The 26,440-nt window shown below is 36.8% G+C and overlaps 1 protein-coding gene across 1 annotated transcript in view; it reads left to right on the top strand.

Moving 5' to 3' along the window:
* The window catches only part of LOC120523551 (capZ-interacting protein-like), a 131,776-nt gene that overhangs the window by 66,519 nt on the left and 38,817 nt on the right, over nucleotides 1–26,440 (top strand). The window contains exon 2 of the mRNA XM_039744953.1: nucleotides 9,618–9,704. Within this exon, the coding sequence (XP_039600887.1) occupies nucleotides 9,618–9,704 (87 nt within the window). The remainder of the gene's footprint in view (nucleotides 1–9,617; nucleotides 9,705–26,440) is intronic.

Raw genomic sequence — 26,440 nt, 5'->3', positions numbered from 1 at the left:
ATATTGATCACATTGCTTTAAAAGAAACATTTTGTGTTTGTATATCCTTTGAAAGCTTCTGTTTTAACTTTGTATTAAAATTAATGTAGAGCTTCCATCACTTTATTACATACAGCATTCTGTAGTGCTCTCATAATGGACCACAAGCATATGGCATATATCACAAATACGAATGTGCTGCTGTAGAGCTGAAAACACTGACTTGTTTGTTTATTTAAACTATATATCTACTGTAACACTCTCATCAGTTGTATTGTTATACACTTTTATATTGAGTGTAGAAAGTAAACCATTCCATCAAAGGGAGGTAAAATATGGGTATATGGAGTGTTCTGTGTATTTTTATTATGAAAGTAGAAAGAAATATTACTATTTGTCTTAAAAAAATGCAAGTATAATACTGTGAGATATATTCAGAGGTCATGTACCATCTGTTACATTTAATTGGTTTCTGCAGTAATTCTGGATGGCAAACAAATAATTCATGAATATAGAGGGATGGCATTCTGTTCTCTTCTACAATGTACATAGAACTAAATGTTCTTATAAATTCTGTTTTCAGAATAATTTTTTTCAATTTATGGTAAAAAAAGTACTATAAAAATAATTTATTATATTTATGATTTTCATATGAATTATTTTTCCACATGTCATTTACATTTACAGCATTGTTACATAGGTTTATTATGCAGTATATATACAGTATAATGAACAAAAAATACCATCAAGAAGTTCCATCCAAGATGCAAGATTTAAGATCAGACTTGTAACATATAGTGTACTAAACAGCTGATCAGCAGCAGTCACCTGTTGTGAAGCCTTGAGAGTTCCCAACTACGCAAGTCCGAAAACATCCAAAAATGACATCTAGTAGTAGCTAGTAATAAGGGCAAATACAGACTCATACTAAAATAAAAATACCTGTTTGCTCAGAACATAAAGAAATCTCCATGGAGCACAAAAATGAGTTCCCTGGAACACAAGGCAGTCCTGGTGAACAAAGTTCCAGTACAGAATCCAGAAACAAAAACAGATCATGAAGTCAAAGTCCAATAATCATAATAAACACAGGAAAGCACAAACCAGGAAACTCACCACTCCAGTCCATTGAATGAACTGCAAGGAACTGTGGCCTACCCTCGCTTTTATATGGCTGAGGGCAGTTCCTTGTGGTGATGAGCAGGTGACCCCACTTCTTGGGGAACTACTCACAAAACATAAGGCACATAACAAAGGCATGAAGACAGATACATAAAATCATAAACAGATGCAAGAGTAACTATACAAATAAATCAAAAATGTGCAACAAAGATGTAAAACAATAATTTCAACCCCAGTCACAGAAGGAACCTGGCTGACATATAATACCACCATTTGGCAGTGGTGATGCAGGAAAGGGAAACGAGAGGTTCAGTCAGTTGAAAGAAGAAACCAATTATAGATCATGATTCTGGTAGCTAAAAACATGTTGATTACAAATTCAGTGTATGGGATTTTCTGTTTTTTGATTTTTCAGATATTTTCTAAATTACATACAGTCTTCCCTTTTCTATATTGTGGGATTTATGTTCATCCATCTATCCATCCATCCTCTTCCGCTTATCCGATGTCGGGTCACGGGGGCAGCAGCTTGAGCAGAGATGCCCAGACTTCCCTCTCCCCGGCCATGGGGGAATCCCAAGGCGATCCCAGGCCAGCTGGGAGACATAGTCCCTCCAGCATGTCCTGGGTCTTCCCTGGGGCCTCCTACCGGCTATATGTGCCCGGAACACCTCGCCAGGGAGGCATCCAGGAGGCATCCTGATCAGATGCCCGAGCCACCTCATCTGATTTCTATCGATGCGGAGGAGCAGCAGCTCTACTCTGAGCCTCCCCGGATGACTGAGCTTCTCACCCTTTCTTTAAGGGAAAGCCCAGACACCCTGCGGAGGAAACTCATTTCAGCCGCTTGTATTCACAATCTTGTTATCTCGGTCACTACCCATAGCTCATGATCATAGGTGAGGGTAGGAACATAGATCGACTGGTACCAGTTGTACAGGGACCGAACAGTGCTTATCAGGGGGTTCAGTACCCCATACTCCCGGAGCACCCCCCACAGGATTCCCCAAGGGACATGGTCGAACGCCTTTTCCAAGTCCACAAAACACATGTAGACTGGTTGGGCAAACTCCCATGCACCCTCCAGGACCCTTCTAAGGGTGTAGAGCTGGTCCACTGTTCTGCGACCAGGACGAAAACCACTCTGTTCCTCCTGAATCCGAGATTTGACCATCCTACGGACCCTTCTCTCCAGAACCCCCATATAGACTTTTCCAGGGAGGCTGAGGAGTGTGATCCCTCTGTAGTTGGAACACACCCTCCAGTCACCCTTCTTAAAGAGGGGGTTTATGTGTTAAAAGTAATTCAATCAAATTCATATTGAAAAACTAAGTAACAAAGTTTAGTTACAATAGTAAGGGTTATAATTATATAAAATAAAAGAAATTTTGAAAAATCTGTTTCTATAGCTGGGTGACACAGTAGATAATACTAATGCCTAGCAACTTCAGGATGCTGGGTTTGACAACCAACTAGGTTACTGTCTCTGTGGACAATTTGTCTTCCAGTGTGGGTTTTTCACTGAATAATCTGGATTTCCAAAGGCATGTATTAAGCTGATTAGCAACTCAAAATTGGCTTCATTTGAGAGTATGTATAGTATATATGTAATTATGTGTGTCCTGCGATGGACTGGTATCCAGTTTAGTATATGTTAGTAATTTACAACAAATTCTTTCAGCACTGACTCCCTGTGATCCTGAGTTAAATAAATAAATGGGTTAGAAAATGGAAGAAAAGTTCCCTCATCCCATAGTTCAGTTTTGAAGAATGTCAGATACATAATTTATGTCCCTTTAATTTTTGGTCACAGTTAAATCTATATATATAATTCACTAAGGCAAGACAACCATGGAAAGCGGGCATGGATTCACTAAGCCGCCGACAAGTGAGACACCTATGGCGCACGCAGGAAGGAGCCACACCCACCAACTCCAAGACCATTGGATACGACGACAACTCACAGAGCCACGCCCACCAACTCGGACGTGACGACAGAGAAAAACCGGCGTCATTTATATTTGTCTGTCATAGAGGTCACATGCAGCTCCGACCCACGTTGACTGTTAATAGAGGCATGTTTCTCGCGGAGGTGAATCGTCATATGCAGCATGTAAAACTGTTTGCGAGGGGTATCCCATGGGATCCTTAAAACATTCCTTTACAACTGAGGTTAAAACACAATGAAGTGAATTTTTATTTGTGTTGTTTATAGACGTTTGACTTACTGGAGTTGAGATATTTGTGTGTCTCTTTTGTTTACCCTTTTGGCAGTATATCCCTGCATAACATCGTAGGGTGCTTGGGTTCACATCACAAATGATGAGGCCGCAGGGCTGTTTATGCCTTGTATTCTAAAAAAGTATGAAATGTTTATTTTACATATTATGTATTAGCATAACACAGACCTTATTTGTGATAATATCAATTATGTCAGGAGATGGACTGATGCAGCCTTCTTTTCGGCTTCCGGAACTGAAAGATGAAGTGAAGCTGATACTCCTCCATCTCACACTTGCCAGTAGTTTTTGAAGCATTTCTACTGTACTTCTGTTCTAATCAGATTCCTTCACTGATATTTTGGGAGGCTTAAAGCTTTAGTTAAAATTTTTTTACAGTTTTAATATAGACTTGCCTCTTGCTAAGAACATCAATCTGCTTATCTCTTTAAGTTAGGTAAACTAGGCTTTTTCTCTTTTTTTAGCACTTATGTTTTTCTGTTATCACTTTGTACAGTAGTGCAGTGTCACCATTTTTATATTTATCTTTCTTTTTAATCTAGGCAGAAAATCTCTCTCTCTCAGGTATTATAAAATACCTGAGGCCATAGTTACCCTTTCCTGTAATGTGAATTTATCTCATTGACTTGCCCATTAGGGCTTTCAGATGTGGCTCTTTCTATTTGTTGTTTGCCTATTCAGCTTCAGCACTGGGCATCTGTTGGCTTAGCTTTAGTTTAGAGAATAAAAGAGTTATTACTGTTTTAAAATTTTTATTTGTTTAAAATTGAATTCAGTTTTTTTTTATTTTGGGTGAAATTTGCCTTGATTATGGTAGTTGACTAAGATAAGATAAAGGATATTCAAAATCTATGAAGTCTAATATAAACTACAAATAATACACTGTTAGGGAAATGTATTACAGCTCCAAAGAACAGCTTTAACAGAATATTCAAAATGCATCAGTTTCAAATCAAGTCTGAGTTATACAACAGTACTTTCCACTGTCAAAGTAAATTGTTACACATTACCAATAGGCATTACCAAAAAGCAAAGAAGAACAATAAAAATGGCCATTAAACGCTGTAAAGTAACTGATTCAACTGAGAGACAGTTTATTAATTTTTACATATATCACAAACTGCTAGAACAGAGGCATGTGTGTGTGTGTTAAATGGAAAAGAGAGATGCATTTTCCAGAGTGGGCACTGAAGAGAAGAGAGACTAGATAGAAGAGACAGGAGTAGAGTGTCACAGGAGGACCAATTTAAGATTGAGTGATGGTGTGAAATACTTCAGAGTCCACAGTGACTCCACTTCACCCATGGTATAAGACCACCAGTACTATAGGCTATTCCTCGGTCTCCCCTGAATTATTATATTACCATCAATACCTACAATAACACACCTACATTGCTTTGGAAATGGATTATATGTAATCTAGTTCCAGGCAGGACTCTATTGTTTCTTTTCAAGTTTAGCCATTATACATTATCAATTTGTGTAACTAACACTAGTGATATATGGACCATCTGTCATTCATAGACCTGTTGTGTTTTACTAACACAGATGACCTGATACTCCCAAACATTCTATTTTTCTTTGAATGATACTTATGCAATATTCATATCAGACGTGGAATCTACAGTATATATCAAATGCAGATTATAAATCACTGAATACAAGCAGTGCCTAATGCAGGGTATTGTGCACATGGTATGGTGATGACCACAGTGGGCTTGCATACTCTAATTTGAGGCATCTCTCAGCATCTTTGACGTAGTTGAGATTGCCATGCCGAAGAGTTTTGAATCTTGAATTGGAGAGAGGGGATGGCAAGCACCATGATAAATTCAGCATGAGCTATTATAGTGGAATTGTTATCCCCCTCTGTCATGGTAAAATGTGTAGACTACAGTTGCGTAAGAATAGAAGGTGGATTATTGCAATAAGACATCAATTTAATGTAGATTCTACGTGGAGATGATTCCCACCAATGAACAAGGTGCCTTGCAAGAATCTTTCACGTTGTTTTTCAGAAGTATTTTGTAATTTGTTAATAAATGTTACATAACTGAATTTCCTTTGCTTGGGCAGCTCTCAATGTGCAAATCACACACACTGGTCTTGTAGAACTTATGTCCATTACTGAAGCAATTAGGGCCATTGCTTTTTCTGATGTAGCCAATGGAGAAGCTCATCTGAAAACCATGACACAGTGTCACTACCTGAGTATAGAGCATTCCTTACTGCACTCAACAGCGAAGACAGACAGGCACAGAAGCTCAAGAACTACTGTACTTTGCAACCATTACTTGGGATATCACAATCTCAAGTTCATTTTCATTTAGCAGCATTGAAAGGGATCCACTTTGTAAGATGAACATGGAAAATACAAAAACTTAACTTTTTTTTTCATAATTCTATTTTATTTTCATTCATGTTATAATGGCTATTATAATTTTAGTTTAATTTTCAACTGACAATTTTATTTTTATTTTAGTTATTGAGAAAATATTTTCACTGCTTGTTGTTCATGTTCATGATAGTGGTCATTAATAATAACAACCATGGAGAGTAGAATCTTTGCTTGATCAACAGTGGTGTGTTGCCATGTGAAAGCTGTAGTAATTGCCTTATGCAAAGTGTTAAATTATAGTTTTATGTTGCAGAAGAATTTCTAGTCTTGTTATCTCGCTAAACCTTCAGCCTAGTTAGGGATGTTAGGCAAAGAAAGTGGTCAGTCGGTATGATTCAGGTTGGACAGAAAGGCTAATCGGGCCATTAAACAAAGATGTAGTGCAAAATTTCATAAGACTCAGGCAAATAAGTCATTTTCCCTTCTCTGTAAATTTTTTTCCACTGTAAACAAACCGAAATAGTCCTATATACAGTAAAACCTTTTTATTATCATGAAACAACTATAGTGGCAAAATATTTTAGCAGCGTTATTATACTTTGATTTCAGTTCAGACCCAGTGCAGTAGGAATTGTATACCATTTTAAATTATTCAGCACATATATTACATTTTTGTTTAAATCTCCCTTATACTGCAATTAATTTCTTATGAGCTGTCAGGTTTATATGTAAATGAAAGATCTGTACATTGTTACTCAGTGCTGTACATATTTAAGCGAATAAATGCACACCTCTTGAATTGGTTAAATATTACACATGTAGAATTTGTACAAGTAAGTGGTTCATGGACATGGACTATCTTTTGGAAACAAGGTGAAATAAAAAGATGCAGCTTCTATGGTCCTTTAAGACTTAATTTGCTCATTCCTGTTTTGGCCTTCAAACTGTTTGGGTTAGATTATAGGTAAGAGATGTGTGTTTGGGATCCAACTATAATTGGTTTCCATCTTAGCAAAATCTGAGCACATATATTACATTATTTTAATAATGTAAATGCTTGATATCCTGTTATGTACACAGTTTACTTGAGTAATTCTAGTCTGCCTTTCACACTTATTACAACAGAGAAACGTGATTAACTTTTGTTGTAAATGACATTTTAATGTCTTCTAGTTAAGGAAGTGCTACAGTAAATATGTTTTTAGGTTTAAACACAGTCTTTGCCATCACTCTGCTGGGTTTTTTGCACTTCTTCCAGTCCCATGGGGAAAACATCAGAGACACTGAGAGCTTTCTTGCCACCCTGTTAGACTGCCCAGTGCAACTTATGCAGTACTTACGTCATATTGTAGAATGCCAAGCAGGGTGGGCATTTAGATGGTCTAGATCTTTAGTATAGTGACTGTATCTAAATTTGCATTTGACTTTTTGTTACATCAAACAATGGACCTCCAAGAGGTTTATTTTCTCCAGGGCTTCTGCTGACTTTAGTTTTTTTTCCCTCTCCTCTGTTGTCAAATGGCTATAATTTAACAATACTGTTTATGGAGATACAGTAGGATCCTTTTGTGTTGTGAAGTTTGAGGTTGCTTTCTTTACTATGTGTTTAAAATAATCTGTATTTTTATGTGTATGTATTTTGTAATTGGTAGAGTTTTAATTGTATTTTGCCTGTGAAGATGTCTTAATGTTATCTGCAATGCTGTTTTAAATTTAAGGAAACCTTTGACAAATCAATAGTATTCTTTTTTTATTTTTGTTGTGCTTACATGAGTCTGTTTTAGTGATTTTTGAATCATTTTTATGTTTTTTTTCCTTTGTAAAAAGCCATGATGAAATGAAAGTAGACTTCAGTAATCATTACATATAACCATTGACTTTGTTAGTAGCTCTCAACAGTGTTTATTATATTGAACCACTTAAGAGCTGCAGGTAAAGAAAGCATTTAAATATACTAGTAAGGATAAAGATTTCATATTTTTAATGTTTAAAGCAAAACTGTACATATTTCAAGTTGTTTCTAAAACATACTGAAGGGTTAAAGTAAAGTATAAAGTATGAATACTGTATTAGAGAGCACTCTGAAAACATAACGGAAGATATATTAAAGCTAAAATAAATGCAGCTTCTTCTTGTTCTTTTTGTTAGTCAGTTATACTGCTTTGTTAGTCTTTAAGCAGTTTGGGGTTTATGAGTTAGTATCTTCAGGCATTTTGAGAATAAACTGCATTGCACGAATAACTTGACAGTCATGAAATAATTAATTTGGGTGAATGAAAAGAATTGGGTGAATTGTGTTGTTACATGACTTGAGTTATGGAAGCATGGGCAGTATTTATGAAAGTACAAAAATGAGTGAACGAGATGATAAAAGATTATAATTTTATATATAATGTCCCACCTATATCCTTATCTACTTATATTTATTTAAAATTATCCTTGTGAGACAGTTGTGTTTGCTTCTTATAATGCATATACAATTGTCAGATTTTTTTATTTTTATTTTGTTAGCTGCAGACTTTCATCCCATTTCTCTTTACTAGTGCCTAACTTGTTGCAATTGTTATCCTCATTTAGCCTTGTCTAATTTTTCATAATTCTTATATATATTTCCAGCACCACTATCTCCAAAAATTTTAAATTCAATTTAATTTATTGTCGCACTACCGTAACAGTAGAATCATACTGGCTCATTTAATACAGAAACATGGCAGTAACAGTAGAGTGCATGGTATAACACCAGACACTAATTACAAAGCAGTGGCAATTAAAAAGCAGTGAAAAATTAATAAATAAGGAAGAATATCAAATTTAAAAGTAAAGATATATCACATATATATAGCATTTAGTAATGAGTGAGTGCAAGTAGGGTAGCTGGTGCCACAAGAACCCATTATCTTGGGTTTGATTCATGTGTCTGGACATTGTTTTTGTGGAGTTTGCATCTTCTTCCCTTGATTGTAATGTAATGTACTCCAGTTTCATCCTTCATGTCTAAAGATGTGCAGTTAGGTTATTTGGTGATTATAAAGTGGTCTGTTTATGAGAGTTGGTATTGCACGACAGAGCCCTACAATAGACCAGTTTCCTGTCCAAGGCTGCTTTGTACTTTGTGCCCAGTGCTGCTAGTATAAAATGTACACCCTATGACCCTGAATTGGATTGTGTGGATTGAGAATTCAAGCTAACAGATGATTGGCCCAAAAGTGTAAAGTGTTTGTGAGTCTGATATTATGGCACAGAATGCTTCAAGATATCACTTGCTCGATATCAGGGGGTTGGGGGTAAATAATATGTTGCTGAGGTGCTTGGCATTTGAGAAAGTGGACAGTTGGATGACTGGATGTTTATGCACAGTCAAATTTCCATTCACCCAAATATTCACTATACATATTTTCTGTGTTTCATTTTTTCATATTATCATGTATTTTTTCAGTTGTCCTTTGATTCTGTTCTTCTGTACATTTTCAATTGTGTGTTTTTCCTCAAAATATGCTTCAATAAAGGGCTTAGCATTTCAACTTTTAATACATTTTAAAATACATCAAATAGTAATTCTGATTCACTTTCTTTTATGTCATAAAAACATTACTCAAGGTTATATATGGCAGATCGAGTCAGTTGATGTCAGTAATTAAAACATCTTGGCTAAGTGAAGAATTGTTTTTTAATTTATTTAAAACTATTTATTATATTCTTATCCTTTCATACAAAATATTTTGTTTTTTGAAATGAACATATGTGTAGCCAAATATTTACATGCATTTGTTAATAGATTATTAAATTGTGAACTGCAAGTATGAAATACATTACAACTTTTGCTTACCTATTAGTTTCGATGTAATATGAGAAAAATCTTTAGTTTTAAAAATGTGGAGAAGAAATTACTGTATACTTCGCAAGCACTTGGAATGACAATTTGTTCTTGTATTTTTCAGTCTAGCACAGCAACAGCCAATGACGTACCTGTAAAGCGTTCAGTGGCAGAACTGGCAGGAAAATTTGGAAATTCAGTTAAGAAGGAGGTAAGACCATAATTATATCACATTATTTATTATAACAGTATGTTCCTAACTTATTAAATTTCTAACTGTAATTTCAGCATTTATTAGAAAATATTATTAAACAAGCATAGAAAAATTGAAGGACTCAGCATTAAGTATTAAATATAACATATTCAGCTTTCACTTGTTTGAAATTTTAATATCTGTATATAGAATGGCATCTTACCATTCTAAATGTCCTTCTGGTTATATTGTTCAATGTTTTGATCTGCTTTCCTTTATTGTGCTTGGGGAGACAGACTAATTATTGGTATTTGGCATAAGAGTCCCCTGTTTCATGCAAAGTGTATGTCAAATAGTTCTTTCCAGATCACCTGTTGTTTGGCTGTTCTGCCTTTTTTCCCCCTTTCTGTGTCCTCCTAACTCACCTTAGCCGTCTTGTGGTGTGATTTCATTCTTAAATGTATTGTTTTACAGCCTTCCATTTTACCCACAGACTTCCTTGTGTCTCTGATTTACACTGTCATCACAGCATCTGTCTTCTTTATCAATAGAAAAATATCAATAGATGTATTGGTCTACTGGGGAAAAAGTAAGTCCACCCTAAGCCTCAGAAGGTGGTACTGCACCCTTCAGCATAAGTGATTTATTTTAGGTATTTTCCATAACTGCCCATCAATCTCTGACATCAACTCGATGAAATTTTTCACCACTCCTCCATGCAAAATTGCTTCAGTTGCAAGATGTTTGTGGGTTTGCATGCATATACTGTCTGCTTCCAATCCCCTGACAATATTTCAGTATTTCAATGGTGTTTAATCAGGACTATGACTAGAGAGAGAGAGAGAGAGAATAGGCCAGCCCATAACCATCCATTTCTTCTTTTTGAGCCATTCCATGGTGGGTTTGCTACTGTGTTTCAGATCATTACTGTGTAGAAAGTTCTGTTTCCAGGTCAATTTCAACTTTCAAACAAGGACTCACATAACTCACATAACCATACTTTGATATGATGCATAATTCACAGTTGATTCAATAACTGCAAGTTGCCCAGGCCATTAGGCAGCAAATTAATCCTAGTTTAGACCATTTCCACCACTGTGCTTCGCAGGTGGTATGAGGTACTTCTTCAGAAATATGCTATCTTTGGTTTGCGTTAAACATGTCTACTGTTACTGTGGCCAGACCACTCTATTTTTGATATATCTTTCCAGAGCACATTCATTGATCCAGAAGGCCTTTGGTCTTTGCCTAGATGTTCGATGACAAACTTTAGTCTTGCTCTTATGTTCTTTATAGGCAGAAAAGGCTTTTTTTTCTGGCACAGCTCACTTGCAAGTTAAATTCATGCAATCTCTTTCCAATTGTGTATGCCTGCACAATCACACCAGCTGTTGCAAGAGTTACCTGCCAATACTTCAATGAAAATTTTGGTTCTTAGAGACTTATTTTAGTATCAGCTGGTCAGTGGTTGTAAATTAGCAGTCACTTGAAATCTGCTCCACTTGTAGACAATTTTCCTTACAGTGGAATGATTGATTTTAAATAATTTGGTGACCTTTTAAAATATTTTGTCAGACTCATAGCAACATTCAGAGTCTTCTTTTTGAATGACTCAAGGAGCTGTTTTGAGGTTGACATGATGACACCATACCTGTCAACAGCAAAGAGAACACCAGACCCACCTCGATATCTGTGGTTTAAATAAGACAGGGTCCATCTGCATACTCCCTAAGGAGGTTTTAATCATTGGAAACTAATCTGGAACACCTGACTCTAACTTGTTGGATTTGAAGTGGTGATAAATGTAGGAGTGGACTGATTTTTTCCACGTGACAAATCTGCATTTTTGTTAATTTAGATTATGAGAATTAATCCATCATGTTGATTTTATGTGTCATTTGTTGTATGTCATCTTTATGTGGCATTAAGATCTACTGTTTGCCTTTATAAATACAGTATGTTGAAAAAGTGAACAATTTCCATGGAACAGCTGTATGTTTGGAACGTAAAACTGAAGAAAAGTACTAGAAAAGAGCAAAAGTTGGTGATAGAACAAACAAACTACTAAGGCACAAGGAGCTAGGGTACTGAATGAAATTATAAAAAAATTGAAGAGAAGATACTGTAAGAAATGTCAGAAACAAAGGCAAAAGGTATTGAATGAACTCTTCAGTACAGAAAAGCAAAATAAAATGATACCAGATAAAAGTGACCTGCAGACAGGAATGAGAAATGTTTTTAGGATCATGAAGCAGATGGCTAAAGATAAGATACACTGGGTATGAGTTGCTTAAAAATGGACTAAGGAATATAACTGATAATAAAAGACTGTCTGCAAGAGGTCTGTAAATGGGCTTTTCAATGTGGAGAATGCCCTGAATAATGATGTTTGGTAATGAGAAAATGGATGTACTTTTTTGTAGCTCATTGAAATATGAGGTCCAGTAAGCTTGAAAGAAAATGAAGTGAGCTAAGGCATTAGGCCTAAAGTAGGAAAGTGAAAGAAATGGGGGAAAATTAAACTGAAGGTTAAGAAAAGATTGATGAATGATGGTGAATTAAAGCACATAAGTAAATGTTGGAATATACAAAGCTAATAAAAATTTCACAGGTCTGTGGTTGCATTGTCATGTGACTATAAGCAGGTATGGAAAAAAAAGAGAATGCAAGCGAAAAGGTCCACTGGTCATATTGGCTAAGTCAGGGTGAACCTTATGTTTTTTTTTTCCTGGTACAGTTATGTCCTAATAGCATACTGTAAGCCATAACTGAACTAAGATATGGTGTAGGGGGTTCTCAGGGTAAGGGAATAGTTGGTAGGTTATAAAAGGTAGACCTTTTCAAGAAAATAAGATAAACAGTATAATTTATATAATTTCTCCCGAACTCGTACTTAATGTCCTTGTGTTCATGGTGTGTATATAGGCTTAGTGGTCCTCAGTAAGTCAGTGCATAAATGTAAGGAGAGGGGACCATAATAAACAACAAAAAGTGCTAAAAGCGAGACAAACTTTATTTTATTTACAAAATATACCCACAAAACAGAGGCAAATTGACTTACATAAAACAGAAGCAAAAAAATTTATTTTTGGTAGACCAGGGACCTCATGTATAACGCTGTGCGTAGAACTCACACTATAACATGGTGTAAGCACAAAAGCGGGAATGTGCGTATGCATAGAAAAATTCAGATGCAGGAATCTGTGCGTACGCAAACTTCCACGTTCTTCCGCTACATAAATCCCGATCAGCGTGAAATGTAACACACGTGCACGCACCTGCTGTCCCACCCCAACTCCTCCCAGAATTATGCCTCTTTGAATATGTAAATCAATATAAATAGCCCTTAAGCTCAGCGTTCTGTGAAAAGACAATGGCAAAACCATGAGGAAAACCTAAACAGTAGGGAAAAATAAAACAATTTCGGTGAATACCAAGTGGAGGCAAGGATAAATGTACTATTTGTTGGTTTAAACAGTGGTATAAACAAGAAAAGGAAGCTGATCGAGTGATCGGAGAAACTCGAAAGCTCAAATTCACAAAATCACACAGTGCCTGTAATAAAACAGAAGTCACATATCAAAGTCGCCGTGAAAAGGCGAGTCTTAGCCCACCGTCTGAGTGTCATATGAAAGCTTATTAGGGTACAGAGAAAAACAAAAGGCACACAGTGGGGAAAAAGCACGAAATGTCAACTTTAATCTTTAAATTTCCAGTTTAATCACGTAGTTTATATTGTCATTAATGTAGAGCATCATAAACTTAATCTTAAAATCTTTTAATTTACTAGTTTCTCAAATCCCATCATGACTAAAGTAGTACATTAAATGCTTTGTTTTGTATTTGATCTTCTATATGCTCTATGTGTGTAAATCACAACGTGCTTCTTAAACCGGCTTTCTCTTCCTCTGACAGGACACAGAATCCATTAAATTTGTGATATTATAGCTGATCTGAGATGTATACGTGATATCATTTTCATGATGATAGGAGTTAAAGCATGTTATTAAACATGGAAACACAGTGGCGCAGTGATTGTGCGCGACCTTCGATGAAATAATTTATTGCAGCAGTACTGTCTGTTTCAAATGTACAAAACTCCTGTCCTTACTTTTCTTTCTACAAATGTATATCCAAATAACTGCCACACAATCAGCTCTAATAGATGTTAAGCCATCTGTAAGCTTATAACGCAGATTCTTCAAAACTTTTAAGGAACATTGAAATATCTTCGTAGTACATGTTTAATTATTCTATCCTTCACACTAGTCCCAGTGAAGCATACAGTGCGAGGCAGGAACAATCCGTGAACGAAGTGCCAGATCCTTGCTAGCATAGCGACACCGTGTCCTTTAATTATTACTAATATAGATTATTTAAATGAAGTTAAAATTTTATCTGTATAATATAATAAACATATTTTGCTGCATTTCATCTTAAAAATATCATCATCACATGTAAATACGTGCTTTATAAAGTGGCTCAGGTTGTGCAATATTATAACTGTATCACAAGTTTACAGTAAGATAATATATTTATTTGTACTTATAAGTACAAACAGTTCTACAAGGAGCAGTTCATGGACTGAGAGACTGCGTTTAGAGCTCTTGGAATGAAACTGTTTCTGAACTGCAAGGTCTGTACAGGAAAGGTTTTGAAGCGTTTGCCTCAGCGTGAGAAGCAGTTCAAATACGAAACATGGCTGAGGCAGTGTGTGCTTGATTCTATATACCAATAATTCTCTTTCCGATCAGCTGCTCCGGAGGAAAAAGATGATCCGCCGTGGCAACCCCTGATGGGAGCAGCTGGAAGAAGAAAAAGAAGGTGCAGTGAGTGTAACAACGCTAAAGCAGCTATGGTATTTAGAATAGTATGACCATTCTGTGGACCATTATATTGTTACAGGTTAATTACAATCAGATGCATTAAACTAATAAACAATATGCGGTTAATTTCAGTGTATTTATAAAGCCACGTCAGGGATGTGGATCTGAAAAAGAAAGATAAGCCACATAGGAACAGTAGCATTGCTTTGACGCAGGGTGCCACCAGTCTGCAAAACCGAGGAGAGAACTTGCGTACGACAGGGTATGAGCTAATGTGGAAATGTGCGTGGCTTTACAGCAAGTTTAGGTTTTATACATCACGATTTGAATGTGGAAACATTCGTACGCAACATTTCTGTGCTTACGCACGGTTTATACATGAGGCCCCAGGAGATGTGGAGACAAAAGTCAAGGTTGAAAATAATGTGCCAAGCTCAGGAAGTTGAGTGATTAAACAGAAACCAAAAGAACCAAGCCTACAAGTAAACCATGCATTTCATGTGTGTTCCGTGTCTACAACAATCTGTGTAAATGTAGGATGACAGGAAATGTGAAGCAAGAAATCCTGAATGTATGTAAAACAGAAACTGTTTCCCTGTTATACTAATAATGACGTGAAGTGCATAATGTGTGAAGACTTTAGTCTAAATATCGTGCTCTTTTATTCAAGAATATAACCAAAGAAAAAAAATAATTCAATTTACATGTTGCTGTCATTAAGTTAAAAACCCAAGCTCAAATGTCAGGTGACAAAAAGTTGATATGCATTCTTGGATGGTGCAGAGGTAATAACTGCTGCTTTATAACCCAAAGGTTCCGGGTTTAAGTCTGGGCGTTCCTTGTTTTGAGTAGTGAGCTCCTATTATTATTACTATAATATAATAAAAGCATATATTTGATTTGAGTCTGTAAATTTTGGCTACTTGTTAAAGTTAGCGTTTTTTTTATTATTCAGTTTTATACTGTCAATGACGTTAACGTAGTATAACGAACTTGCCTCTCCCTCTCTGGGTTGATGGCATTTTATCTCCATTCTTTTCACAAGAGCTACGATGGCCACAGTTGGTGATGTGGTTGATGCCTGCTCAGGACTATTTGTTGTACTGGCAATCAAAAATGCAATGTCCCGTGACCACTATCAGACTATCATGCAGAATTTGTACTTTGACAACAAAGACAGAACGTGTGAAAAAAAACACATGTTTACTGTGATTATGAACATCTGACAACGTTTTGTTGAGAGCTGTGTTTTGAGCTACAACCCAGGGCACAGGCTTTCTAAGTCTGTGGCGATAAAGCTTATAGAGCTGTTTCTGGACAAAGGCAGAAACATAACAACAGACTCCTTCTTTACAGGACTTTCTTTTAAAGAATGAAGCTTAATGTGCAGAGAAGACGTTCACAAAGCAAATAGCAGTGAAAGGAAACAAAATTGATACATATAAAGTAAAGAACCAGAAGTGAATTTGCTGCCACAAAGTATTTTGGCCAGCTGGCCATTAAAAAAAACTTGAATCAACCAGACTCAACAAAATATTTAAAGGTTCTAAGTTGTAAGTTGAAAATGCAGCACAATACAACTCTATATTTAAAATATAAATGTTATTGGTTGGGAGCATGTGCCACATGACAAACTACCCAAGTGCAGCAGATGATATGAAAAAACACATCATAAAAACAATTGTATCATTCACTTAGCGTAAATTGTATCATTTTTAAATAATATAAAGTATATTTAAAGTATATTGTCATGTGTATAAAGTACACCCTGCCCCATGCCAACATGAATTGGTTTTAGCACCTTCAAAAATGTTATGTATATTAAATAATGGTCTTGCAGGTTAGATAATGATTGGATCAAAAAAGTATGATTCAGATGTTGTATTTTTAAACATTGCAGTGCTGTTGGAAGCAATTTACAAGTTCACATTTGCATTTTACCTTGATTAAAAAAATGGTTCTATATAGCCTTCTAAAAGAATCATTGTTTGACATTGTGCCAATTGGTGTTATATTGATAGGTACTTTAGGCAATGCTTCCCTCTGCTGGATTTAAGCTTGAGCTGCAATTCAAATCAAACCTATGCTGCTATGGTGACAGCAGACTTCTGTGACTTAGTGCACATGAAGCATCTCAATGAGGGCATTTATGAGGGCAGAAAAAAGGTTCTGTTAGCTTAATTTGCCTCCTGAAATTATTAACATTCGTGAAACATAAACAAAATAGGTAAAAAGACTATCATAATTATTAACATTTGTGAAACATAAAAAATAGGTAAAAAGACAATCATATTGTGAGGTAACAGAATTCTGTTTCTGGAATTCTAAACCACTACTGTAATTCACTTCCAAGTCATTATGAATCAAAACCTCTTATGTCTTGCATTGTGTTTATAATTTTTTCTACCACCTCAATAAAAATTCATTAAAATCACCCACTATCCTAATTTTGGTATACATTTATCTGTGGTGCATTGTTCATAATATGGCATTTGAGATGTCCTTATGTTTACAAAAGAAACTGCGAGGCTACCTTGCAGTGCCCCTGCTACTCTCATGTATTCTCTTTTACCCCAAGGACATACAGTTTATTCAAATTTGTCCAGAATTAGTGTACATTGAGATGCATTATTTTTAATACTGACAATGTTTCCTGCCTTACACCTGATGCTGTTATTGTGGGTTGTCACTTTGAATGAATCCAGAACTGGAAAAAGATGGGTCAAAAAATGACTTGATGGATTTAAATATACTTCATCATACTGATGAATTCTAATCGCTTTTGTACTGTATTTTGCTGTCATTTGTATTGATTGTGCATTTTAATGCACAATGGGACTGAAGAGTTTATAAGGTTTTAATGTTACTATGAAGTTAATATTTCTCCTAAATTGGATTTTCCATACAGTACTGTATATTTTAACACAGCAATTTAATGTGGATATCCAGAATTTGAGAGAAATTATTTTTGTTTTAAGGTGAATCAGATCAGGTGGATGTAAATCTAGCAGTCTTCTCAAAGGATCATGCAAGGTTACTGTTTAAGGTTATTGTGATTATGCTATGATTACTAAATTTCAGAGTTCGTCCTGAATTTGCTTTGCTTCTGTGTGAATTGCATTTTAAATTCTGTCTTTTGGTTATAGAAATACCTTCTAATACCTTTAGTTAATACTGGATTAACAGTGTATCTTGAGCATGTCTATATTTTTGCACATTCAGTACTGCTTGTGCTCAGCTGTCATTATTAAGGAACATAACTGCATTGAAGGTACTGTAAGGAGCATGACTTGACTATATAATTTAGATTGGCTTGGAATTGATAATATATGTGGTTGCTTTAAGATAACAACATTCTCTTCAGTACATGTTTATACTGATTTGTTTGAAAATATTTTTCTTGTTAAAACACTTTTTAGTTGTTCACATACAATATAATAGTTTGATTTTACAAAGCAGTTCAACAACACTACCAATGTTCTAAAGGAAAATTAATATAACTCCATGAACATTTCCAGTTTGATATAGGAATACTTGCTGAACAATTTGTTTTTGGAGGTACTGCCTTGAGATTTTCACATTCTATTAACAGTCTATGAGCTAGGGGACTGCATTACAAGCTCATGTTCAAAATAATATTGTAGGACTGCAGCAGCTCTTGCTTGGCACTGACTCAGTGGATTCTTGCTGTGGGAAACAGCCCAGACACAGACAGGTAAACATTGTTTTAAGCACCACACACGCTTATTTACAACTATTATTTACATTAAAGAGCTCCAGGTGCCTCCCAATTAGCTTCTGCTAGCCTTTCCTGGTGTGGTGGAAGTACTGGCTGCACACCTGGAAGCACTCAGGGTGTCCCAGGTCTTCTTCCCCCCAGCACTTCCGGTTGTGGTGGAAGTGCTGAGGGCCAGGGCTCCACAGGCAATGGGGCTCCCTCTGGCGGTGACCACGGGTCCCTATTGGGTTGAGCTTCTAAGCTCTGTTCCCGTGGTCCCCAAAGCCATCAAGGCAGTCGGCCCCTCATGGTTTGGAGGAGGCGTGAGCCCTTCTTTCAGTCCTCCTGGGCGTCCCGGCTGGGTACCACCCCCAGCCGCTTGCCACAATGCTCTTTTTGTTACCTCATTATCATTTGACGGAGATCTCACTGTTGCCACACTGTTGCTGCACTAATGTTAATTAACGCAACTTTGACTAGCTTCCCAATATTTATAGACTCCCCTGCAACTGGTTCTGAATATCCTCTTTTCCATGATGTAATGACAACTTATACTGATCGTGACTTATTGCAATGTCATGCACAATTTGATGCAACTGTTACAATATACATTTAACACACATTCAGATCCCTGTGACATATTAACATTTCTTTAGGTAAGAAAATAATTCTGACATTTTGATCCTCTAAATGTCACCAGATAACTTCTAAAACTTTATGGTCATTTGAAATTCTGTAAAAAAATCAATCCAGTTTTGTGTGATTAGAAAACTGTAAAGGGACAGGTATGGTTCAGAAGTTCAAGGATCTCCTATACATGCTTAAATGAGCTCAGAATTTTGCGACAGAGCTGGCCTGTGCATCTGTATAACGTTGTCTTGTTCAATAGACCACTAAGTGGCTCTTGTACTGTGTGGATTGGAATACTAGCATGCAGAAAAACACCACATGACACCACCAGCAGTGAAGAAATACATAAAATAAAAATTACTTAGAACAGTGAAGCATTTCTTTGAAATTCTGCCATTAATGGAATGGAGATGACACAGATCAGGTGATGGTTAATCAAAAGACCGGAGTCTGAATACAAGAAGAAATCCATACCAATGTCAATATTAACAAAGAGAACAAAGCCCAATTCACTATCTAAAAGAAGAGCAAGCCAGGATCTAAACAACCATAAATTTCTTCCCAGCACATTTTTGTACACAGTTTTGTATTTATCCAGAATCTTAGACAATGAGATTTCTGTAGTTCTAACATTTTTACTGTTGTGATAGTGACATCATATGATGTGACCACTCCCTTTAGAAACATCCATCCATTATCCAACCCACTATATCCTACCTAGAGGGTCACGGGGGTCTGCTGGAGCCAATCCCAGCCAACACAGGGCGCAAGGCAGGAAACAAACACCAGGCAGGGCACCAGCCCACCGCAGGGCGCACATACACAAACTCACACACCAAGCACACACTAGAGACAATCGCAAATGCACCTAACCTGCATGTCTTTGGACTGTGGGAGGAAACTGGGGTACCTGGAGGAAACCCACGCAGACACAGGGAGAACATGCAAGCTCCATGCAGAGAGGACCCGGGAAGTGAACCCGGGTGTTCTAACTGCGAGGCAGCAGCACTACCCACTGCACCACCGTGCCTCTCCCACCCCATTTAGAAACAGATTTCCAAATTACTCAATTACTTAATACCCTATACATATCAGACCCACAAACCTCCGTACCAGTGGCCCTTAATGCAATAGCAGAATTTCAAAAGATATCAGGACTTACAATTAACTTTTTCCATTGAACTTGATTCCACACAATATTAGATGGCACATCTTTTCCATTTATTTTAGCAGATCTGTTTAAATACCTAGCGACAAACATCACAAGTAAATATAAAGATCTTTTCCAACAAAATTTAGACTTGTATATAGATAATATTTGCATCTTATGAACAATTACACTTCAAATTAAACTTCCATCAACACAATTTTTACACTAATCAGACCTTTGCTTAAAGGAGACAGCCTAATGTTCCTTAACTACCACCCAATTCTATTCCAGAAAAAATATTGATCAGTCTTGACGAATCGGACAGCATTTCAGTAATATATATATATAAATCCCTTTCAATATATTGAAGTCCCTTTCAAAGATTCCAAGGTATGGGTGGGGAACGGGTCTTTCACTTATTGTCTCAGAGAAGGAGTGTAAGCCAGTCATGCATAAAATATACTCTAGCTGCATATGGTAAGCAAACCCGGGTCTCCTAACTGCGAGGCAGCAGCGCTACCACTGCTCCACCCTATTACAATACAATACAATTTATTTTTGTATAGCCCAAAAGCACACATGGAGTGCTGCAATGGGCTTTAACAGGCCCTGCTTCTTGACAGCCACCCAGCCTTGACTCTCTAAAAAGACAAGGAAACACTCCCAAAAAAATCCCAGTAGAGAAAAAAATGGAAGAAACTTCAAGAAGTTCAAAGAGAGACCCCTTTCCAGGTAGGTTGGGTGTGCAGTGGGTGTTAAAAAAAGGGGATCAATACAATACAATACAATACACAGAAAAGAACAAATCCTCAATACAGTATACAAATAAAAATTGTAGAAGTATGTAGCAGAATTTAAAAGTAGATGATATCACATAATATGATTTGGATTTGTTTAGAGTCCTGGAGACCTCATCCATCAAGCTGCCTCCCCCATTTGGCCATTCCACGGCTGAAACAGTGCTGGGCCAGCCAATCCGATGAAAGGACCCTCTTTCCCACGATTCCTGCGATCCTCCATCAGGGATGACTTTACCTTAGGCAGGCAAAACAGCTTGGCAGGTGGCCCATGGCACCAAGTGCCACATTTGAGTACCAAGAAGAGAAACAGAATAGGTGAGGGTTATTATTCAATTATAACTGTCATGTTACTTATGTTTTAGTACTAATGACTAACAACAGAGATGCAGTATGTACAGTTAATCAGCAGCTCTAGTCAGGATATGCTAAACTGAAGTAGTGAGTCTTCAGCCGGGATTTAAAAGCTGAGACCGAAGGGACCTCTCTTATAGTAGCAGACAGGCCATTCCACAGTTTAGGGGCCCTGTAACTAAAAGCTCAACCTCCCACTGTTATTTTATTAATCCTTGGGATCCTAAGCAGACCGGCATCTTGAGATCTTAATGTGCTCTGGTTTGTAAGTCATGATAAGTTCAGACAAGTAAGCTGGACCTTGGCCATTTAATGCTTTATATGTTAAAAGGAGGATTTTGAAATCTGCCCTAAACTTAACTGGGAGCCAGTGTAAGGATTTAAGAACTGGAGTTATGTGTTCATATTTTCTTGTTCTTGTAATAATTCTTGCAGCAGCATTTTGGATTAACTGGAGGCTGTATAAAGAACAGTTTGAACATCCAGTGAACACCGCATTGCAGTAGTCAATCCTACTAGAAATAAATGCATGAATTAATTTCTCAGAATCCTGTTTATTTAGAAAGCGCCTTAATTTCCTAACATTTATAAGATGAAAGAAACATGATTTGGAGAACTTTGTAGTATGCGCTTTAAATGACATGCTAGAGTCAAAGATAACTCCTAGATTTGGGCTGATTCAGTAAAATTAATGGGATTCCAACTGAGTTAAATGATGACAAAATATTGTTGTGATCAGTGTCATTCCCTCCAACAATTAACATCTCTGTTTTATCTGTATTTAAAGACAAGTAGTTCTCATCCATCCAATCCTTTAATTCACTAACACAACTAATTAAAGACAACATTGGAGAAACTTCATTTGATCTAAATGAAAGGTATAACTGGGTGTCATCTGCATACGAGTGAAAATTAACATTATGTTTCCTAATGATAGATCCCAGTGGAAGCATGTAAAGTGAAAACAGTAAAGGTCCCAGTACCTTCTGTGTATAATGATGGAGTACTGTCAGCACATTTCTATACATATTGGAATCGATTTGATAAATAAAAACTAAACCAAGCGAGCACGGTGCCTGTAAGCCCAACATCATTTTCTAGCCTGTGCAGTAAAATAGAATGGTCAATGGTGTCAAATGCTGCACTTAAGTCTAACAACATAATTACAGTGGAGTTTCCTTCATCAGAGGATATCAGAATGTCATTTACAACCCGTTAGTGCTGTTTCTGTACTATGACCAGTGCGGAAACCAGACTGGAATTTCTCACATAAATTGTAATGCGTAAGGTGTGACTGAAGCTGATTGGTGACTACTTTTTCTAGTATTTTAGAGAGAAAGGGTAAATTTGAAATAGGCCTATAATTATTTTGTATGTGTGGGTCTAGGTCTGACTTTTTAAGTAATGGTTTAATGACTGACACTGAACTATTGCTAATGTTTAGAATAGGCGCTGCAAGAACATCCATGGCGCTTTTTACTAGTTTTGTTGGCACTGGATCTAGTGAGCAAGTAGTGGGCTTCATTTTAGAAATTAAAGTTAAGACTTCCTGCTCAGTTACAGGATTAAAATTACTAAAGTGCTGAATGCAGTGTGAGACAGGGTCTGCTAAGCTAGTATTTGGTTTGTACTCTGATGCATATATTTTTAATTTTCTCGTTGAAGAAGTTCATAACGTCTGTACTGCTAATACCTGTTGGTATTTTGCACTGTAGATCTGAATTCCCATTTGTTAATTTAGCCACTGTTCTAAACAGTACCTGAGGATTTTTATTATTGTTATCTATTATTGTAGAATAGTATTCTGAATGAGCTTTAAAGAGAGCTTTTTTATATTTATTAACACTCTCTGTCCATGCAATTTGAAAGACATGTAGCTTTGTTGTTCTCCATCTTCGCTCCAGTTTTCGACACTCTAATAATTTAAGAGCTCGAGTGTTTTCATTAAACCAGGGAGAGTTTCTATGTGCTTTGATCACTTTTGTTTTAAGGCGAGCCACTATGTCCAGAGCATCTCTTAAGGTCACACTATAATGTGATGTTAGCTGATCTAAATTGATTTAAATATTCTCCCTTTTCCTTTTGTATATTATTGATTTTATTTAGAAGCAGGTAAAATTCCATACAGTCAAGTCAAACTGAATAAGGCAAAGCCAAATTTAGCCCCCGTCTAAGAGAAACAGAGGAGAGAAATAACAAAGTGCTACACTATAAAAGGAACAAGAAAGGAAGGGTATCCTTTTCCCCAAAATGGAAGCTTATTCAAAAATGTTATTGACTAGATACTACCAGATTTTAAAAAAATTTTGAGCAGATCCTGTAAGTGAGAATTTGATTTTTTCCAATTTCAAGTAGTGTAGCTCCGAGCATCAGTTACCCACTGACTTAAAGCTGGGGGAATGGGATTCTTCCAGTTGATCAAGATAAGTATATGTCAGGGGTACACAAAGTTTTTGAATGCCGGTCCACATTCAGTTCGCCACCAACCATCATGGTCCGCTATAGCCAGGTTTACCGTGTAGGTCTGTAGGACTGTAGGTGTAGGTCTGTAGGAGGCTAGTAATAGATTCAACGCAAATGATAAAATTTTTACAGAGACCAAGACATGCACAAAACATGGAAAACAACTTAAAAAAGTCACATGACTACTTGCAATTAACACACCAATTACAACAGTTGGTACGTAAATGATTGTCACTTAGTGTGAAGTGTGAAACTGTTGTTTCGATTTCATGATGGCAGCATAGTTCGGTGAGTAACCAGTCAGTGCAATTCTCATTGCATTCCTGAGGTTCTGGTCGGTAATTACACTTCAATGTTTTGTCTTGATAGTGTTCATAGTGGAGAATGCACACTCACAAGAATATGTTGAACCAAACCTAGTGAGCACGGAAATCGCCAGTTTCTTTGAAGCAGGATCCTGAGAATCTGGAACAAACTTTGACCAAAAAATTGTAATGCTGACTTTGTTTAATTTTGCTTTCAAAACGTAAAAAGCTTGCAAATCAGCTGCTTCCATTTGCTACAGTGATGGGTTTGAGTTCCGAAAAATTGAGGCAGCCACAGATGTCCATTCACTGTCAGGCTGGACAATGAAAGGATCAGCAACAAACAAAAACACAGGCTTCAGTTTTCTGAAATTCTTTAAAACGTTCATCAAACTCGACCTTCAAGTGATGTAGAAATGTGGAAATCAACTGAAAACATGCCTGTTGATCAGCTGTCATGCAGCTCTTCAGGTTTGGGAAATGCAGCATTTTGCCACCTTCCAAGTCTTTGATGAAAATGCTCAGTTTTGTTTCAAAGGCACAACATTTTTCTTGCAATTTGACAACAGTTTTGTCTGAACCCTGAAGTGACAAATTCAGTGCATTTATATGTCCCAACAAGAAATGCCAGCAGTGCGACCTTGTTACTGTCTTGAATAAATGTTAAAAATTCTGCAGCTTTCTCTGTATTCAAGGACTGCAGCAAGTCAGCTACATCTCATGGAGATTCCAGAACCTTTCCAACACACACCCTTGTCTCATTGTCGTCATTGTGAAGCAGCAAATCTCCAAATTCTGCAGACATCTCTTTAAGAAAAGAACGAAACAGACAATGCTGCAGAGATGAATTACATCATAAAAAATTCACAAATTTCACAAAAGTAGACATCACTTCCGCCAGTTCATCACAAAGTTTTGAACAGAGGGCCGACTGATGAATGATGCAGTGAAATGCAACAAGGTTGGGCTGAAATGCCTTCATACGAGTGACAAGTCCTCTATCTTTACCAGTCATTGCTTGTGCCCCGTCTGTTGTAAGGGAAACCATTTTTGTTACATCCAATCCAGCTGCGTGCATAAACTGCGATAATGCTGAAAACACGTCCTCACCGCGGGTCTGTTTTGCTAGCGGTAGTAATGTCAGAAATTCTTCAACAAAATTATGGCCATCAAAAAATCTTGTGAACACACAGAGTTGAGACATGTCAGTTTTATCATGTCAGTGGATTCATCTCACACGAGAGCAAACAATTCAGCCTGTTTAAGATCTGATATTAACTGACCACCGACATTGTCAGAAAGGTCATCTACACGACGACTAGCAGTACTGTCTGATAATGGTATCTGCTGAATCAGTTCTGAACACTTTTTGTAGCTAAACATGCATTCTTTAACAACTTCTGCATCAGTAAATGCTTTCTTATGTCTGCCAAGGACCCAAACAATGCGTAGCGAAGCTTCTGTAACATTTAATTGTGTAGTTGTCGCTTTATGTGAACGGAGCTCTGACTTTGGTGGATAATTCACATTGTAGTACTCGCCGTGTTTCATCTCAAAATGTCATTTTACATTGCCGCTTTTAATCACGCTTACCGTTTCCTGGCAATTTTATAGACCAAACGGCTTGTAAAAAAGACCAAAAAAATGGCAGTAGACCAAACGCAAATTTTATATGCCAAACAGCTTTCAAAAATACCAGATTTCAGTTATTTGTCATAAAAAATGCCATTTGGCAACCCTGCTACAGAGTAAATAATAAAACAACAATAATTTTGGTGCTTTTATATTCAGACTTTTGACTTACGCAGAAGACAGTCGCGGTCCACCAAAAAAGTCTTGGCAGTCTGGATTGTGGACCACAGTCTGCCGTTTAAGTACCCCTAGTATATGTTATAGAGGTGTAGTAAAGGCAATTACAGTTTGTGTGTCTTTCTCCACTTTCACTTAAAGTTTTGATTGACCCTTGGGAATCCTTTGGGTTTTTTTTTATTTCATTTTCAGTACAGTTTGAATGACAGTGCCACCTGGTGGCTCAGAAAAATGAAACGCCAGAACAGACTGAAGCCAAAGTAACATACAACCAGACGAGAGTTTAAAATTACTTAATTCTGCAACTGCTTCTGTATACATAGTAAATTTCCGGCGTTGCATCCGAGTGGCAGCCTTTCCAGCAGCTCCATATATGACTTCAATCAATCAATCAACATTTATTTATATAGCACATATTCATACAAAAAAATGTAGCTCAAAGTGCTTTACAAAATGAATAGAGAAATAGAAGACACAATAAAAGATAAACATAAGTCAACATTAATTAACATAGAATAAGAGTAAGGTCCGATGGCCAGGGTGGACAGAAAAAACAAAAAAAAACTCCAAAGGCTGGAGAAAAAAATAAAATCTGTAGGGGTTCCAGACCAAGAGACCGCCCAGTCCCCTCTGGGCAATCTACCTAACATGAAGACATAAAGACTTTATCTTTTTACCTTTTTATCTCTATTTTTCTCTATT

This window comes from Polypterus senegalus, chromosome 2 (assembly GCF_016835505.1).
Source record: "Polypterus senegalus isolate Bchr_013 chromosome 2, ASM1683550v1, whole genome shotgun sequence".
Classification (NCBI taxonomy): Eukaryota; Metazoa; Chordata; class Cladistia; order Polypteriformes; family Polypteridae; genus Polypterus; species Polypterus senegalus.
Note: the sequence above shows the minus strand (reverse complement) of the source record. Positions and strands in the feature narration are given on the sequence as shown.